The following is a 16,354-nucleotide window of genomic DNA, read 5'->3' as shown; positions in this document are numbered from 1 at the left end:
GTAAGGCAAATATGTAAATGCCCTTTTTAACAGCGTCATTGTTTTGTGACTGTAATGACATCCAGTGTGATATCATGCAATACAAAGCACAGGCATTATAATATTATATGGAAAGAAAAAATGTAAGGTCAGAATGTTCAGCTTACTTTTGGCCTTGGAAGTAACCCTAGTTTTCTACTCTAAGTAAGTAGTTAGCCAGACATGACATGCCAACGTCCACATACCTAATAGACAAAATAGGTCAATTGTCAATTGGAGAGTACCACGACATATAAGCGTTTCCCAAAATAAGATATATGGCTGTTGGAAAGTACCAGTCCAGCGATAGGCGTCCCGGATCTCAAGTATGTTATATTGTAGGTCACGTGACACATTGTGAAACAGTTGCAGTTTGGTTAGGTTTAAGCAACAAAACTACTTTGAAGAAGTCACAAGATGTAAGTCATCTACTTAACATTGTTTAACTTTAAGTAAGTCAACCTTGACTTAGTTTCACGCTGGACTCACACCTTGGTCTTCAGTGTGGAAGTCCTGCGAAAAAAAGTCTGCTGTGCAAAGTCGCTCTAACTACAGCCTTTTGCACACCTCTTCGGCATTAGTTGTAGTAATGGTTGCTTATTTTCAGACAATGTTGTTCAGAGGTTTAGCGAATCAAATAAATGTTGGCTCACAGAGACGTGATCAATACTAGGGTAATTGATGATGATGGTGAAAATGATTATGTCCTCTTTATCTTCCTTTTTAGATTTGGGACACTGCTGGACAGGAGCGTTTCCGGAGTGTCACACATGCTTATTACCGCGATGCTAACGGTAGGATTTCTCTGTGTTTGTCACCATGAACCTTTTTGATTTGTGAGCGACATGCCTCTCTCTACCTTTCATTTCATTTGGCCACAGCCAAACTGTTCTGACTGGCAATTCTATTGCCTTTGTTTTCTTCAAATGTGTGATTGACCTCGGCAGTCCCCCCGTTGCTCCCTCTTTCCTGTTGGGATAGCAGAAAACACTCAACTTACAGTTGATTTGATAGACTGGCGTGTATATGTGTGTGTGTGTGTGTGTGTGTGTGTGTGTTTGTGTGTGTGCAGGCATTTGCTGGAGGCTCTGATGTGATGTGCAGGTTCCCTTAAGCGAGAGGCTAACCACTGGGTGGGAAAATGAGCCTGCCTCTCACACAGTGAAGGGTGGGGGGGGGGCAGCTATGAGCTATTCCATGTGTGTGTTCGTGAGTGTGTGTGGGGCCGTTGCATCTCTAACAACTCCACTGAGTACAGATAGCAGTGTGCCTTAGGCCAGCCTCAATGAGCAGGTGTTGTGGAACACACACACACACATTCTGCTGTCCAGGCTTTATCACAAACACAAATCTGTTCAGTAGAATACAAAGTAGGATCGTAATGGTTGGTTGTTGTGAATGTGTATGTGTTAATGTATCTTTATGTATGAGTGTGTAAATACACGTGTGTACAGGTTTGCATAAGTGTGTAAATGTAATTTTAATGGCCGTGTACATGTATTGAATTGCACATGTGTTCACGTTACTTAAGTGTGTGCTTTTTCCGTCTTTCTGAGCCAGTGAATTGTAGTGTACTGTATATAGACAACTGCGTGTGTGTTTATGTGTGTGTGTGTGTGTGTGTGTGTGTGTGTGGCCCTGGTGTTATTCTGATCTGTCAGTGCAACACTTTACCCTCACTGATCATTAACAAGGCACCCAGGGAGACTCAAACCAGCTCCTCCAAGTTGTCCATCTGCAGAGGTAGAAAGAGTACGAAAATATTCTACTTAAGTAAAAGTACCATTACTTTGATGATGGACTTTTTTTTCATTGCTCAGACTTTGAAATGTAAAGTTCTGATGGTTAGAGCTCTACCTTGTTCGACAGGTAGAATGGAGCAAGCCCGTAAGCAAATACAGTGCCTTAACAATAGATCTATATATCAAAGCACAGCACACAGAAAACACCAAAACTTCATAACTAAAAATGTGAATGGATGAAGTCTTTAGAATTTAATGAATTCAATAATTAACTATTTGCACAACACCAGTGCCTGACATGTTGTGTTAATTGCATCAGAATCACCATATAGACATACATTTTGCTTTCTAGTACTTGTTATTCTTTTTTATCTCAACATGAAACACTAGCAGAGCGCATATGCTCTGCACTCCCAGTTGCAATATTTCTCTGGAGCTCCTCACTATAGCCAAAGTTTTCTGCTACTAAACAGCTCCACTGCCATCTGCTATTAGTAAAGAAAAAGATTTAGGCACATAAGGTGCTAATTTGAAAAGAGTCCACAAGTCTCAATGAAAATGTCAATGCCAGTATCTTTCAGAGGAACAGGAACATCTCAAGACTGCCAGTTTTGTCACTGCTCAAGCTGAAATAGATGATTGTAGAACAAATGATTCACAATCCATTGTCATTTCTCATGAACAAATATCTGTTTTGTGGGCTGTTTCTCTCTGTTAGAGGCTGATGTATACCCTGTATTTGGTAAGTCTTACCTTGCATAAATCAGTTACAGAGAGTGAGTAAGAAAAAACACCACATCACAGAATGCTTGGCAGCAAAGCATTTATTTTAAAAACTTGTGAAATTTTGTGATTTTAGAAATTCCTGTTTGAGACAGTCTTGGTCTTATTTTGGTAATCATTCATTTCACTAATAATGTGGAAAAACTAACACAGCAAGTGGTAAAATTTCTACCCAAGCGGTTTGATGTAAATATGCATCAAAGTTTACAGACCAACTTTGTAATTGTTTTTTGAAGATACTTAGTGAAGTTGTGCACACACATAGCTTTCTGGTTCAATGGGGGATTAATTCCAGCATTTTGGGTCTGCTCATTTACAGAAAGTACTTAAATATAATTGTTTAACAACCTAATCGTCTGACTGTGGATATTTTGTTGCCTTATTGGACCTTTATGTAGCGATGCCACTATGTTTCTAGACCTCAGCAGTTATATTGGTGAGTACAATAGTAATATAGCTAATAGAACTGATGTCCAAAACGATCAAAATAAGACCCAAGTTGACCACAGCTGTCATTCAATAAGCTCTTACCATTTGGCACCTCACTATCAGCAAGACTAGAGTCTACAGCTACACTAGCAGCAGTTTTGAAGGCATGTGTATTGGACAAATATAAAATTTGGCCTGATGATGACATATGGTTTGTACCAGATTTCATGGCAATCTTTCCAATAGTGTCAAGGCATTTTACTCAAAAAAGGCTGGTGCTCTAATGTGGAAGGCCAGGCGTCTGGACAGGGGCAGAGCAGGAGTCCTCAGGTTGATGGCCTGGAGGCTGAACAGAAGCGGAGCTGGAGAAAATGGCCAGGCGAGAACCCTCAAAAGGTGGCTGCAGGGTGTTAAGGTAGTAACTCAAACAGATCATAGAAGTTATCAAGGAAGTGAGGAAACAGGGCAGTGGGGAGACCAGACTTCACAGGTTTCAGAGAAACCAGACCTGGACAGGAAGGCTGGTTTTTAGCAGGTTGAAGTACAGGCTGGTGGCTAACAGGCCTGGGCGAAGGCTGGTTGGCTAGTAGACTGCAATGAAGGCTGAAGCTGATGGCTAGCAGCCTGGATGCCAGCAGCTGGCAGTCATGAATCTGAGCAAATGTGACTAGAGTCAAGGCTGTTAGCTAGCATACTGGGAAGTTGGCTTGAAGCTAGTCAGCCCAATTGCAGACTGATGAATAGCATGCTGGAGGGTAGCATGGTGAGAAGCTTGCTGACTGGGGATCAGGCTAAAGAGGAGGCTAAAGGGCTAACAAATTGAATAAGAAAGTATGCGGCCCACTTGGGTAACACATCCTTCAGGCAAAACCATAAATGATTCCAAAACAGGAGACAAGCAGAGATGCCGTTGGATTTCATATGGTTGTTTGTTCGATGTCTTCTATTTGTATTTAAATTTTCTAATGCATTGTATTTTACTTTGTTGTATTGGATTGCATTTTATTGTGAAGCACTTTGCGATTTTTATCTGTCTTTTATCTTTTTATCTGTTAGTTCTCAAATAAAGAACGATTCCGTATTTGAGAGTGGCAACCCTATCAATGACAGCTCAGTAGTTGTTGTGATAGTCGTATTTCCTTCTTCTAGACAGCTATTGATGTTTGTTTTATTCAGCTTTGGCCCTGATCTCGGCTATCATTGTGGCCCTTAATGAGGGAACAAAAAGATCCAGACAGTCAGTGCAAATGAGCTGGTGGTTGCAGTGAGCCCAGTACAATCTGCCAGGCCCATCTGGTGTACAGGGTGCCACTAAGGTCCAGCATCCAGCAGCAGACTTTTTTGGGCTTTACCCTAGTGGAGCTGACAGTTTGTCAGCTCTACCGCATGGAGTGAAACCACAGGGTACTAAAAAAGAAAAAAAGAAGCCTTAGTGGGAGAGACAAGTATCAAGAGGGGGGTAGACAGGAAAAGGTGAGATAGAGACGCAAAACAAGAGAGGGGATATTGAGAGAAATAGGAACCTGATACCAGCATGAATTAGAGAGGGTGACAGATGGAGAAATATTAGGGAAGATAAATTTTATTTATTAAATCAAGAAAGGAAACAAGAGGTCCAGAGGAACAAAGCAGCCCGACCGGTTCAAATATTCACACAACCAGCCTTCAAAACTCCAGGTTGGCAGAGGCTGGAAGCAAAGTGGAGACAAAAGGCTAGAGGCATAAATCAACTAATGTAAAGAAAGAGAACAGGATAAATGAAAGGGTAGAGCGAAATCATCGTAGTGCTTTCAATAGAAGCTCGCCCTGTAATAAAGTGGCATTATGCATCGATAGACGGCAGCACATTATAACGAGTGCAGAGAAATTATAAAAGAACGGAGCTCAAGGTTGTCAAGAGTGCTCAGGTAATGGACGAGAGTGAGTAGTTTATTCCTGCCCCTTCATGGACTTATCCTTTATGACAAATGATATGCAGGCACGTCGGGAATGAATGTAGTTGTGAAATGATTGTATTCTTAAGGAATCATTATCCCATCACTACCATTAGCACTGTGTGATCAGTCACTTTGATTTCACATTTGCCGATGATAGACATTTCAGCTTGAAATGAAACTCCTCCAATGTCCTTTTCCATTGCCTTATCGCAGAAAAAGAGCCAACATGATGAATTCGTAGTAACAGAATGTTAATACATTTCATGGCACATAATGGCTGCATTACAGAAGACTGCTCCAAATGGTGGTTTATGATTTAAAGGGGTTGCTGTGGCTGTATTGTTCAGAATGAGGTGCTTTGGCTGCTTCATATGCCTGTAATGGCCCTCATCACCTTCTCTTTGTTACTAAAGGAGTGAGGAGGGAGCAATGGTTTAGAAGCCACACACCAGTTTTTTGTCAACACGTCCTCACACCTGAATGACAGAATAGGTCATTTGCCAATGACTTTCAAAACAACATAATATGAACATTGGAGAGTACCAGCGGCAGACGTACTGGTCCTTTGTAATGCTGTGAAAGGGTTGCAAAACATGTGGTTAACAGTGTGAAGTGGTCAAATTTGGTTAGGTTAAGCCACCAGAACTCATTCATCCTCTTTGCAACATGAATATCTGTGCAAAATTTCATGGTAATCCATCCAAAAGATATTTCAATCTTGATCAAAATGTTGGGCCGACCAACCATCCAACAGACGTGTGATTTCTCAAGATGAATCTGAAATGTGTCTAACCCCTTGAGCTTAACATAATCTAATTATTATTTTCAAATATATATTTGGAGTGAACAAAATACTTGAAAAACCTGCAGCTTAGCAAATGTATCTGTGTAAAAACTCGAGTTCTGTGTGCTTCAGAAGAACCCTCAAAGTCATACTTATTGTCAGCTGTCTTCTTTAAGATTAAAAACTTATCTTAAAATGAATGTTGCAATGATTTATTGAATTAGATAGTCAGAATGTCTCAATTAATTGGTCTATTTCAGAGGTTTTCAAACCGTGACGCGCATTCCACGGGGGGGCACCGACGGCAGAGTTAAAGAGGAGGCTTAAAGGAGAGATTTGAGGCAAAGATACTATGTAAGTTGAAAGGGACAGGTGCAGTTGTTTATTGTAGTTTGACCCGATGATTCACCAATATAGTCAGCAGTTGGAGTGGCTGACACACCGCTCATGGAGGCTATTAAGGCACTTTAAAGGTGTATAAAGCCCGACTGCCGCAGTTGGCATCAAAAATCACATTCCTTCTCAAAGCAATAACTTCTGAACAAACAGACATCCATCCATCCATCCATCCATCGTCAACCGCTTATCCTGCGTACAGGGTCGAGGGGGGCTGGAGCCAATCCCAGCTGACATTGGGTGAAAGGCGGGGTACACCCTGGACAGGTCACAAACAGACATTTTTAGATTCATAATGACTTACACTTTATCAAGGATATCACTATCTCTAATGTCTAATGTCCATTGAGAAAAACCACATCTCTAAAGCTGCTTGGGAATAAAACAACAGACACTTCTTTTTACTCCAGAACTTGCCTGAGGATCATCACATTTTTAAGTTTTCTTCTATATCAGCGTTATCAAGTGATAAAATAGTGATATAATAGTTTAAAAAAAAATTTTAATCATGAAAATTTGCCAAAATGCAAACAAGAGAGACTAAACAATGGGGATCAAGTTGTACAGTGTCAGACTTTAAAATATGGTGGTGGTGACTTCCTGTTTTTAACATGTAATAGGCAGTGCTCTACAAACAATATACTTCTTCTCTCTATACTAAATAATTATAGAAACACTTAAATTACACAGCAGATCTCAATGAACAAAATAGTTGGAAGTTAAAAATCTTTACTGTACATTGTATAATTTGTTGACAGCAAATCGAAGTAACAATGGTCAGTGGAAACCAAAATCACCAACTGATTGAGGGCTGGATTTGAAAATCAGCAGTCAGGTTAGCGTTGGCAGGCACGTGGAGGTCTGTGTGTCGCCCAAACCGATCATGCTGGATGATGTTGCAGCAGCATAAAACTCACCACGCCGTCTCCAGACTCTTTTCACGTCAGGAACATTTGTTCAGTGTGAAGCTGCTCTCGTCTGTAAAGAGAACGTGGTGCCGATGCTGACCTGCCAATTCTAGTGTGTTGGCGAAAGCCAAGTGAGCTGCACGGTGCTGGGCTGTGAGCACCGATCCCACCAGAGGATGCCGGGCCCTCATGTCACCCTCGTGGAGTCTGTTTCTGAAAGTTTGGTCAGAAACATGCCCACTGGAGATAACTAATAATAATAATAATAATAATAATAATAATATTATATTGTTTTTCTTTTTGACCTGTTCTTGACTCTCAGTGTCACAATGCCACCACACATGACTGAAGTGAGCCATAACAGATAGGACACAGGAACATGGAAAAGTAGTGACAAATGACAACTGTAGGACCTGACAGAGACATCACCTCTGCAATGCCTCATCCCGTAATGACTGAGTCATTTTTTATTCCTTTTATTCTTCTTCATGGGTCAGTACTTTCATCACTAATGAGTGACTAGGCCTTAATCAGCAGCATCTTGTGGGGGCGAAACATGTCCCATCTTAAACAGGAGGATGGGCAGATGGGCAGAAGGAATGAGGATCAAGGGTAGAGCAGAGATAGTATAGAGGGGTGAGATGGAGAAAAAGAAAGGGAAGGAAGGAAAGAGACGGATGGAGAAGAGGGAACTGACAATTAGAAAAAAAATTGAGGTTATTGCTCTACTATGGGGAGAGCCTTGAGCTGTGCCATTCATCACACACACACACACACACACACACACAGACAGTGACAGACAGAAACACACACCTTAGTTTCCTGCATATTAAAATGGATGTGCAAGGTCCCAGTCAAAGGCATTTTTGAGGCTTTATTCTTGGACATCTGTGTGAGAAGGGGATGTGAGTGCAAATGTATCTCCCTGCTTACACTTTCCATTGAACATATTGTCTATAATATAAATAGTCATCCAGCTGTCCGGTCCCACATTACCTGTTCATTTCTCTTTCACATTTATCTGGAAAGACTGGCTTCAGATATTAATGGATTTAGCTGTCACTTCACCTGGGGAATTTAGTAATCGCTTGTCATTATGATTGATCCACCACTTTTCTAAAATGGATGTCGTAGAATGGAGCCCCGTTGGCTGTGCTTAGCTAGGGGAAGAGGCAGAAACGACAACTCCTGCTGGAACTGTCACAGGAGTAATGAAGGTGATGGAAAGAGGGGGACGGTAGCAGTTTCAGACGCTCACTCTCATTTTGTCGGACAGTAACATCAGTGGCAACTTGACCGAAGGAATAAAGTGAAACTCATCAATCAAATATCACACAGACGCGCGCACACAAACACACACACTATTCATTAGCATATATGGAGTAATCACGGGTGTGCTTTTAATTTTCAAGACAGAAATGGAGCAGAAAAGTGAATGTTGATGGAAATATTCTGGCAGGATTTTTAGTGTGGATGTAAATCAGTCTGTAAAAGTCCCTTCTGAAGCCTCAACTTGATTTTTGTCGCAATTATTATTTATAACAAGTGGGTAAAGTGCACCCAGATGCTTTACATGAGTAAAACAACTAACAAGTAAATGTACTGAATTTTGTAGTTTACTGAAGTACAAGTATGTAAGTGTTGTCAGCTAAATAAAAAAAGGCATTTTATGCTTTTTGGCTTTTTCCCTCCTCCTCCTTTATTGTATATTATATATATTTTTTGTGCATGGAATAGGTTTGCAAAGTGAAAAATCCAAAAGTCCAGCCCAAAGGGAGTTCCCAGCTCCCACAGAAAACTCTGCTCTGAACTGCCTGAAAACAGCTTGATTGTAGTCCAGCCTTTACTTCCATAAACTTGCTTTCTTTACAAGAGTTAGATTAAAAGATTGATACTGTGCACTTAACATGAAGCTAAAGCCAGCATAATATATTACAAATACTGGGAGCAGGAGGAAACAGCTAGCCTAGCTCTGTACCAAGTTTTAAAAATTGCATGCAACACCTCTAAACTTTACAAATAAATCATATGTATTCTTTAGTTTAATCTATAAACAATCAGAAGATTGAAAACAAATATTTTATACATACATACAGACATATTTTATATGCTGGAACTTTTTTTTGGGTGTCTCTACTAGTTTCCTGGTATCCTTATATTAGTGACAAGACTCAGAAATAGCACCATACATAAGCTTCTGTAAAATCAGAACATGTCATACAACACACATACAACAGGTTAATTGCTGGTAGGCACCACCTTTGGTCAAAGCCTAGGTAGCTATCTTTCAACATGTAAAAGTCAGCAATCATAAAACACCCTACAGTGTATTGCAGGCCTAGGTCTATTTGCATTTGAATGCGTGCTTATGTGTTGTTTATGTGACTTATATTCAAGGGAAGGAAAGCAGCCAAGGTCACCCAGTGATTATTGACGCAGATTATCAACTGAGAGATGATGGATGGCAGTGCTCTTTATGGATCACTTCACTCTATCAAACTCCGTCCCTTCCTACTTAAGGTTTCCTGCGGGAACCTTGATTGTCAAGGTGGCAGTGGCTCACAAAGTCAAAAAGTTAATATTGTGTGTAATATTGGTGTGCTTGCAGATTGCATTTGGGTCATGCAGGGAGGTGGAGCAAAGAGTCATTTTCAGAAATCCCCTCCAACCTCAAGAAGTCCTCCTACCTAAATGACAAAGTCGGCTATTTGTCTTTGGCATTACACTGACTAATCATTTTCATTTCAGAGTTTTTCTGATCTTCATCTGCGACAAATTTTGGCAAATAAAACTGGTTTGTGAAGCTATTGTCACCCTTTCTGGCAGTGAGAGTCATTACACAAACTCTGTTAACGCATGCTTATGACGTTCAGAATATTGTTACAAAAATACCAACACATTACCACTAAAGCTGAACAATTAATAGTTTTCAAATTGAAATTGTGATTTGAAAGAACGCGATTAGCTAATCGTGAAGACAGCGAATAAAAATGCAGGTTAATTATACAGCACATCTGACCCGTTTTAAAAAGTTCTGCAGTTACAAATTCATTTAGTTGTCATCCTTGTGTGACAGACTTGCTTCCCAATTACAAGTGCCATGCGCCGCCTCTTACGGTCCTGCTCACTAATCAGAGTAGGCACAGGTCGTGTACGTTTTACAACATCAAACAAAACTAGAGGAAAAATGTGTGGGATATTGGCGTCAGCTGAAGCAACACAGGCGGTTTTGTTTCGTTCTCTGTACAGCTTTATATCCCACATAAAGCATTTCAGAATAAGAGTGTTTTGCCTGCCTGATTTTGCTGACTCAGATTTTGTTGATTTGTTCAGTTGTCCTTGATTTTTGTGTTTCTCTCATCTCTTCTCTCAGCACTCTCCAACAAAGAAACACTACAACAATGTTTATCTGTGTTTGTCCTCGGGGTTGATCGGGGTTGATCGCTTTCTTTTTTTGGCTGTAATCCATCCTCCATGTTTTTGTCACCATAGGCTTCTCCATACTCCTATTTGCTTTAGCCTGCTCTGTTGTTACCTGTGCTCCAAGGCCATGTCAATTCAAGTGGTTTTATTGTCATGACTGCATACTAATACAACATTGGCTAAGCATATTGGATGAACAAGACTTCAAGACCAAAGCATTTGCTTTGAGCTAAATGCTTACGTCAGAATGCTAATGTGTTTAAAGTGTGTCAATGTCTTGGTGGCACTGGAGGAAAAGTCAGGAGGATGTCCAAAGTCATTCCAATACATTATATGGGAACCACTTTATGGCAATTCATCTAGTAGTTTGGCCTGCTGATTGTGCTAAAGGGAAATGTCCCGGGATCATCAAAGTCGGTAGGATTCATTCTCTGAGCACCATGGATGTCTCTTCAATTTGGCAATCTGTCCAATAGTTGTTGAAATTCTCCAGCCTGGATCAAAGTGGTGGACTGATTGACTGACCAGCCTTGGGTAGAGCCATGCTGATTCTTGCCTTTGAGGGGGGAACCTGTTCAAAAGTGTGCACCATTATCCTCATATGTATTTCATCATGGCATTCTTCATGACAGCAAGCCCTTTAGCCCGGCCTTCGAGTGTGGTCATTCAGCAGTCTTTGAACATGGTTGGACCATACTTTATTTGAACCATAGTTAATTTAATGAGCACACTGGCCTTAAGAGGTTTTGGTTCTTCTGCTTTTGCTCATCACAGAACAGCCATTATTGTTAGATTAAAAACATAAACACATCTTGTTTAGGAACACTTATTGTTTTTTTTTTATTGTGAGAACAGTTTCATAAATTCTTCCGTAAATGTTACTTGTGTGCTGCTTTTGGTGAGCAGCTGGTGCAGTTAAACACTTAGCATCTGCTTGGATTTCATTAAAAAACTATGGTTAGAATATTTTATCATGTTTTAACTTTTTTTTGTAGCCTGCATGAGAGCTTAATCAACTCACCAACCCAGTGTACATTTTAAGCCTACTTATTAAGACAGTCATAATTACAACAGAGATGAGGATATAGGACTTTATATCAGTATGTCTATCTGTCTTTCCCTAGTTTATTGTACTCAACTTTATGTGTCTGCCTGTCTGTACCTCCAGCCCTTTTTCTCTCACTGTTACCTACGTCTTTATTTTTTCTCTTTCTATGCCCTTTGGCTTAACTTTCTCAGTCTTTCTTTCTGTTGTTCCTGTCTTGTGTATACTATGTTGCAACCAAAGTGTCTGTGATGGCAAAACTCTCCGCATCTCTACTGCTGTGAGAAAGTTCTCTCGTCTGTCTTGTGCTCTTGGCAAGATATAATTGGATTAGTGGAGGGTGGAGGAAAGCAACTCCTTTTGGTTTACTCTGGTCTTCTGGTGGCTGATAAACACAGGAGCCATGCAAGAGGAAATTAACTTGTGGGGCAGATCTTCTCTTTCTCCCTCTGTCTCTCCTTTTTTTTTACACCCCCTCTGTGTTGTCTCAGTTTGACCGCGCTCACAGTTATTACAACTCATTAAACATCCTTCACAGACTTGTCTGGCTGCAATAAACAAATAGAGTACTTCATCTAATATAGATTGGTGAAAAAACAGCCCGGGTGGAGGGGTCGGGGACAGAACGGGCATACGTAGCAGTTAGAGAAAAAAGTGTACGAATGAGGATAGAGTGAGATATAAGTAAAGGAGAAGATGGCTGGGGGGATTATATGCGGTAGTAGGAGGGGAGGTGCTGTAGAGGTAATTAGCTTAAGCTAATTCTTCAAAGTGAAGGTTGATCTGGCTGAGAAAATGAGCTACAATTGCCCTCGTAGGTGTAATGATTTTTTTTTGCTAAAAAATACCTGAGGTGACATTATCCTCTATGGTAGCATGGTGCAGTTGGAGGTAATTAGAATTCACATGCGTGGTTATGTTGTCAGGTGTAATACTAATGCTGTGGTAAATGGTAAAGCTCAGCACTTTGCTCAGCTAACAGTGGAAGACATTAAAGAAGTTTCTTTTTGTGCATTTCTCTTCAAAAGTTCTTGTTGAACATCAAAACATTGAAACCAAATTATGACATCAATCCCTACAACATGAATCGTAAAGCAAAAAATTGTATATTCCTGTGGCGCTGCACAGCTGCTAAGTTTTTGTTTGTTTTATAAAGGTCAAACTGCATGACATGCATTTGACTGATTTCACTAATGTACATACACCCAAATGTGCTACTAAGGAGTGATCCAAGCTCTAAAAAAGAAAGGGTTTTTTCGTGAGACTCGTGACAGGAAGTCATTATAACAGGAAATTCCATCTGACTTTGTTAACAATAATTAACATTTGTAAACTACTTGTGGTTCTGAACAGGCATCAAACTCCTAGGTTTTTGACAATCACAGGATACAAGTGTTTTACAATGTCAATACATCACTGTGTGATGTGTTATTTTGAGGGGACAGCTACACTGTTATACAAGCTGTACACTCACTACTTTACATTGTAGCAAAGTGTCATTTCTTCAGTGTTCTCACATGAAAGGTATAATCAAATATTTAGAAAAATGTTAGGGGTGTACTCACTTTTGTGAGATACTGTATATAACCAAGATGACTATTTGTACCTTTACATAATAAAGCAGCTCTCTCTGTGCAGAGACAACCGAATCATCACTAATAAACTTCTTCTGTGGCTTCATCAAAAGCTATTCATGAAATTTAAAGGAGTCTGAAAAGAACTGGACTCACAAACAGAATTATAGGGCATTTTATTTATACATATTCATATGATGATGTAAAAGATAATTGCATATGTCCTTATGTAATAACAGACTGATTTCTTATTATAACAGCACCATCAGAGCCAAAGGTGTCGTGTCCACACAGAGTGCCTCTAGAAGGCGACAGGGCTGGAACCATTCAGTTTCTGGACTATGCCACCACATCATGTTATGCCACCTTGAACCATGTTACCTTCATGTAGCACCCGTTTTCCATTTTTTTTCTTTTTCCTTGTGTTCTTCTCAGTCTTGTACTTGTACTGCGAAAGGGAAAATGATTCTCCATCAAGAGTTTAACCATGTGGCCCGATATAGGGCAGGTGATCTATTTTCGCTGTTCTAGCTGTTTTCCGTCCAAAAACAACGGTTGTTTGTGTCAACAGAGACCGTCTGGCGGGCCACCATCTTGGTGAGGTTGGTTGAGCTGATAAGTTTTGTTCTTGTGGTCAGATTGAAGTAGATAAGAAGAGTTTGCGAACCATAGGAGCTACACAGCTCTTCATCCCTTCAATACGAAGAGAAAGACCCCACTTACAGCCCTGTAGGATGTTCTGTTCTCAAGCTGTGGCCTGTAAAGCATGGGAGTGCTTTTGGTCATATAGGAATATTGACTGTTACTGTCACTGTTAATATTTCAATGTTTTGGAAGCTCAATGTTATTTGGAACGTGCTTGTATGGAGAGAAATAATGTTTTGAAGATAACTCCCAATAAAAGTGAACATATAAAGACTAAATATGGCCAAAACATGGACATTCGCCTGGTATATTTTTGAAAGATTGTGTAATAACTGTTATATCAGTTACAGTCAAATTTACAGTTGTATACCAGGTGTATTAGAATGTATATAATGATGGTTTTGATGGTTTATTGCATTAAAATAAAGCTTTTTTTACCAGGCGAGGATAAAGTTATATTTTGTTTCTGTATTGCATTTCCATGTAGTCTGTAATGGTAAAATAAATATGTTAATGTACTATGGATTTTTAATTCTTAGCTTCTGACCTTTCAAAGGAGACCAGAATTATGCATCTAGGCCTAATGGTTGAGGAGATATTACTGATTTATTTTGGGTATGTTATGTTTTTCCTGGAAATAGGTGGCAGGTACCATGTGGTTTATGGCAGCGTGGCACTAACGCTGGTCATGATCAGTGTTTAGTGATTTAGTTAGTTACTGACTGTACTGACACAACCACTGCAGCAACTTTTCAACAGCAGAAGGATTTGCATCACCACATTAGTGAAAAGTTACAATCGCTATACAATGGCAAAATTACTCTCTATATCAGATTTCTGAATATTGTTTGTTAGAACAGTTCGCTGTCAAGTACAGGAACATTTCAAATGTGTCTTTTTTCTTTCTTCTCTCTCCTCAGCTCTCCTCCTTCTCTATGATGTCACTAATAAAGCATCCTTCGACAACATCCGGGTAAGAACAACCACGCATGGACCTTTCTGTCTGCCACTTACCCCCCCTTTGTTCACTTCTTTGACATAAAACACTGCTGCTCATTTTTGTCTTGTGTCAAAACCCAAAAAAATGTTTTCTGGAAAAATGTGCGGGTTAGCATAATTCTTTGGACATCTAAATTGGGATTTTCCACAAATGCCTACCTTAGATTATGGCACAAATGAGTGTAATACCAAATCCTGTATATTGTTGAATGCCTTCCCTTCATGTAAGTAAAGCAGATATATAACTTGGAAAATAATTGTACAAGTTGGGATTGTGCTTAAGGAAAGTCTCTTGTCCACTGAAAACTTACAAAAATTACAAAAGCTCTCTAAAACAAAAAGATTTTGCCGAGGTGGCCATTTGCTTATGCTCACAGCAGGGATGGGATGATGAACGATGAGGACAGTGAGCAAGGATGACCACAGTGGTGACGAAACTGAAGAACATGGGGGTGCAAATTAGAGCTCACTTTTTCCTCAAATGGCCGCATCTCTTTATAGTTGCAGCATGTCTCTCCTCTTTACTCAGCTCCAACTGTCATTTTCCAGCCATCTCCTGCCCCATTTGGCGCCACTCCCCTCCTCCCCTCCTCCCCTGTAGGTGTATTACTGTCCTTTGATTAACGCAGAGTGGAGTTAAGAGCAAAATATGGCCATTATAAAAGTGTGGCTCCATAGCCATCTGGCAGGCCTGATGCATTTACATCTGGAGTCTGTGTGTGTGTGTGTGTGTGTGTGTGTGTATGGGTGGGTTTGTTCGTGTGCGTATGCTTGTGTGAGGTGCCTGTATGACCTCAATGTGCATGTGCACTCAGTTGTGTGTGTGTAGGTGCGCAAATGCCTTCATTAACAGAGGATGGAGAGCAGTCCCTAGGGAGAAACAGACACATCTTAGCTCCTCTCTAAGCAGCTGGTTACCATCCTTCTGCTTTTAATAGTTTGCATTAATTCACTCCATCAGGTATTTGCAGCCTTGGATCTAATGGGGATGGAACAGAGTACAGACAGGGGAGGAGGAAAGATTATGTAAGAGGATAAATGGTTAGTTAGTTGTTGACGTAGACACCAATTTCCAATAACCTGATCTGCTACTGAGATGAGATAAAGGAGAAGGTTGATAATATTACAAATATATTTTGATACATATCCCATGAGAAGACCAAAACCAACAATATGTTAGTCCATCTCTCACTATTCTCCAAATTCCCTACACTGTCTGTGACACTCTGTCATTGGTTCCTACTCAAGATGTAAATCATTACTGTAAAATATATACATGTGTTTTAAGATGAAAAATGCGATGAAACACTGGTGCAGTGGGCCCTGGGTTCCTACTGGTGCAGGACAATGCCCGGCCTCATGTGGCCAGAGAGAGTGTGTAGGAATTCCTGGATGGCAAAGACATTGAGGCCATTGACTGGCCCTTATGTTCCTCAGACTTGAATCCAATTGAGAACCTCTAGGACTTTATCTATCAGTGCTTCCAAGCCACCAAGTAGCATCACAGACTGTCTAGGAACTCACTGATGCCCTGATCCAGGTCTGGAAGGAGATACCCAAGAACAACATCCGCTGTCTCATCAGGAGCATGCCCAGACATTATCAGCAGTGCATACAGGCATGTGGGGGCCAAAAACACCACTGAGTCACATTATGAGTTGCATCATGAAA

The 16,354-nt window shown here is 40.4% G+C and overlaps 1 protein-coding gene across 2 annotated transcripts in view; it reads left to right on the top strand.

The window, feature by feature from the left end:
• LOC119915986 (ras-related protein Rab-26-like) overlaps window positions 1-16,354 on the top strand; it is a 98,237-nt gene that overhangs the window by 46,841 nt on the left and 35,042 nt on the right. For both annotated transcript variants that reach the window (XM_038735805.1, XM_038735806.1), the window contains exons 4-5: window positions 746-812; window positions 14,605-14,657. In XM_038735805.1, coding sequence (XP_038591733.1) covers window positions 746-812; window positions 14,605-14,657 — 120 coding nt within the window. The remainder of the gene's footprint in view (window positions 1-745; window positions 813-14,604; window positions 14,658-16,354) is intronic.

The sequence above is a fragment of the Micropterus salmoides genome, unplaced genomic scaffold (assembly GCF_014851395.1).
Source record: "Micropterus salmoides isolate LMB-PRFRI ecotype aquatic unplaced genomic scaffold, ASM1485139v1 Ms_hic_scaffold_21, whole genome shotgun sequence".
In the NCBI taxonomy this organism is placed as follows: domain Eukaryota; kingdom Metazoa; phylum Chordata; class Actinopteri; order Centrarchiformes; family Centrarchidae; genus Micropterus; species Micropterus salmoides.
Note: the sequence above shows the minus strand (reverse complement) of the source record. Positions and strands in the feature narration are given on the sequence as shown.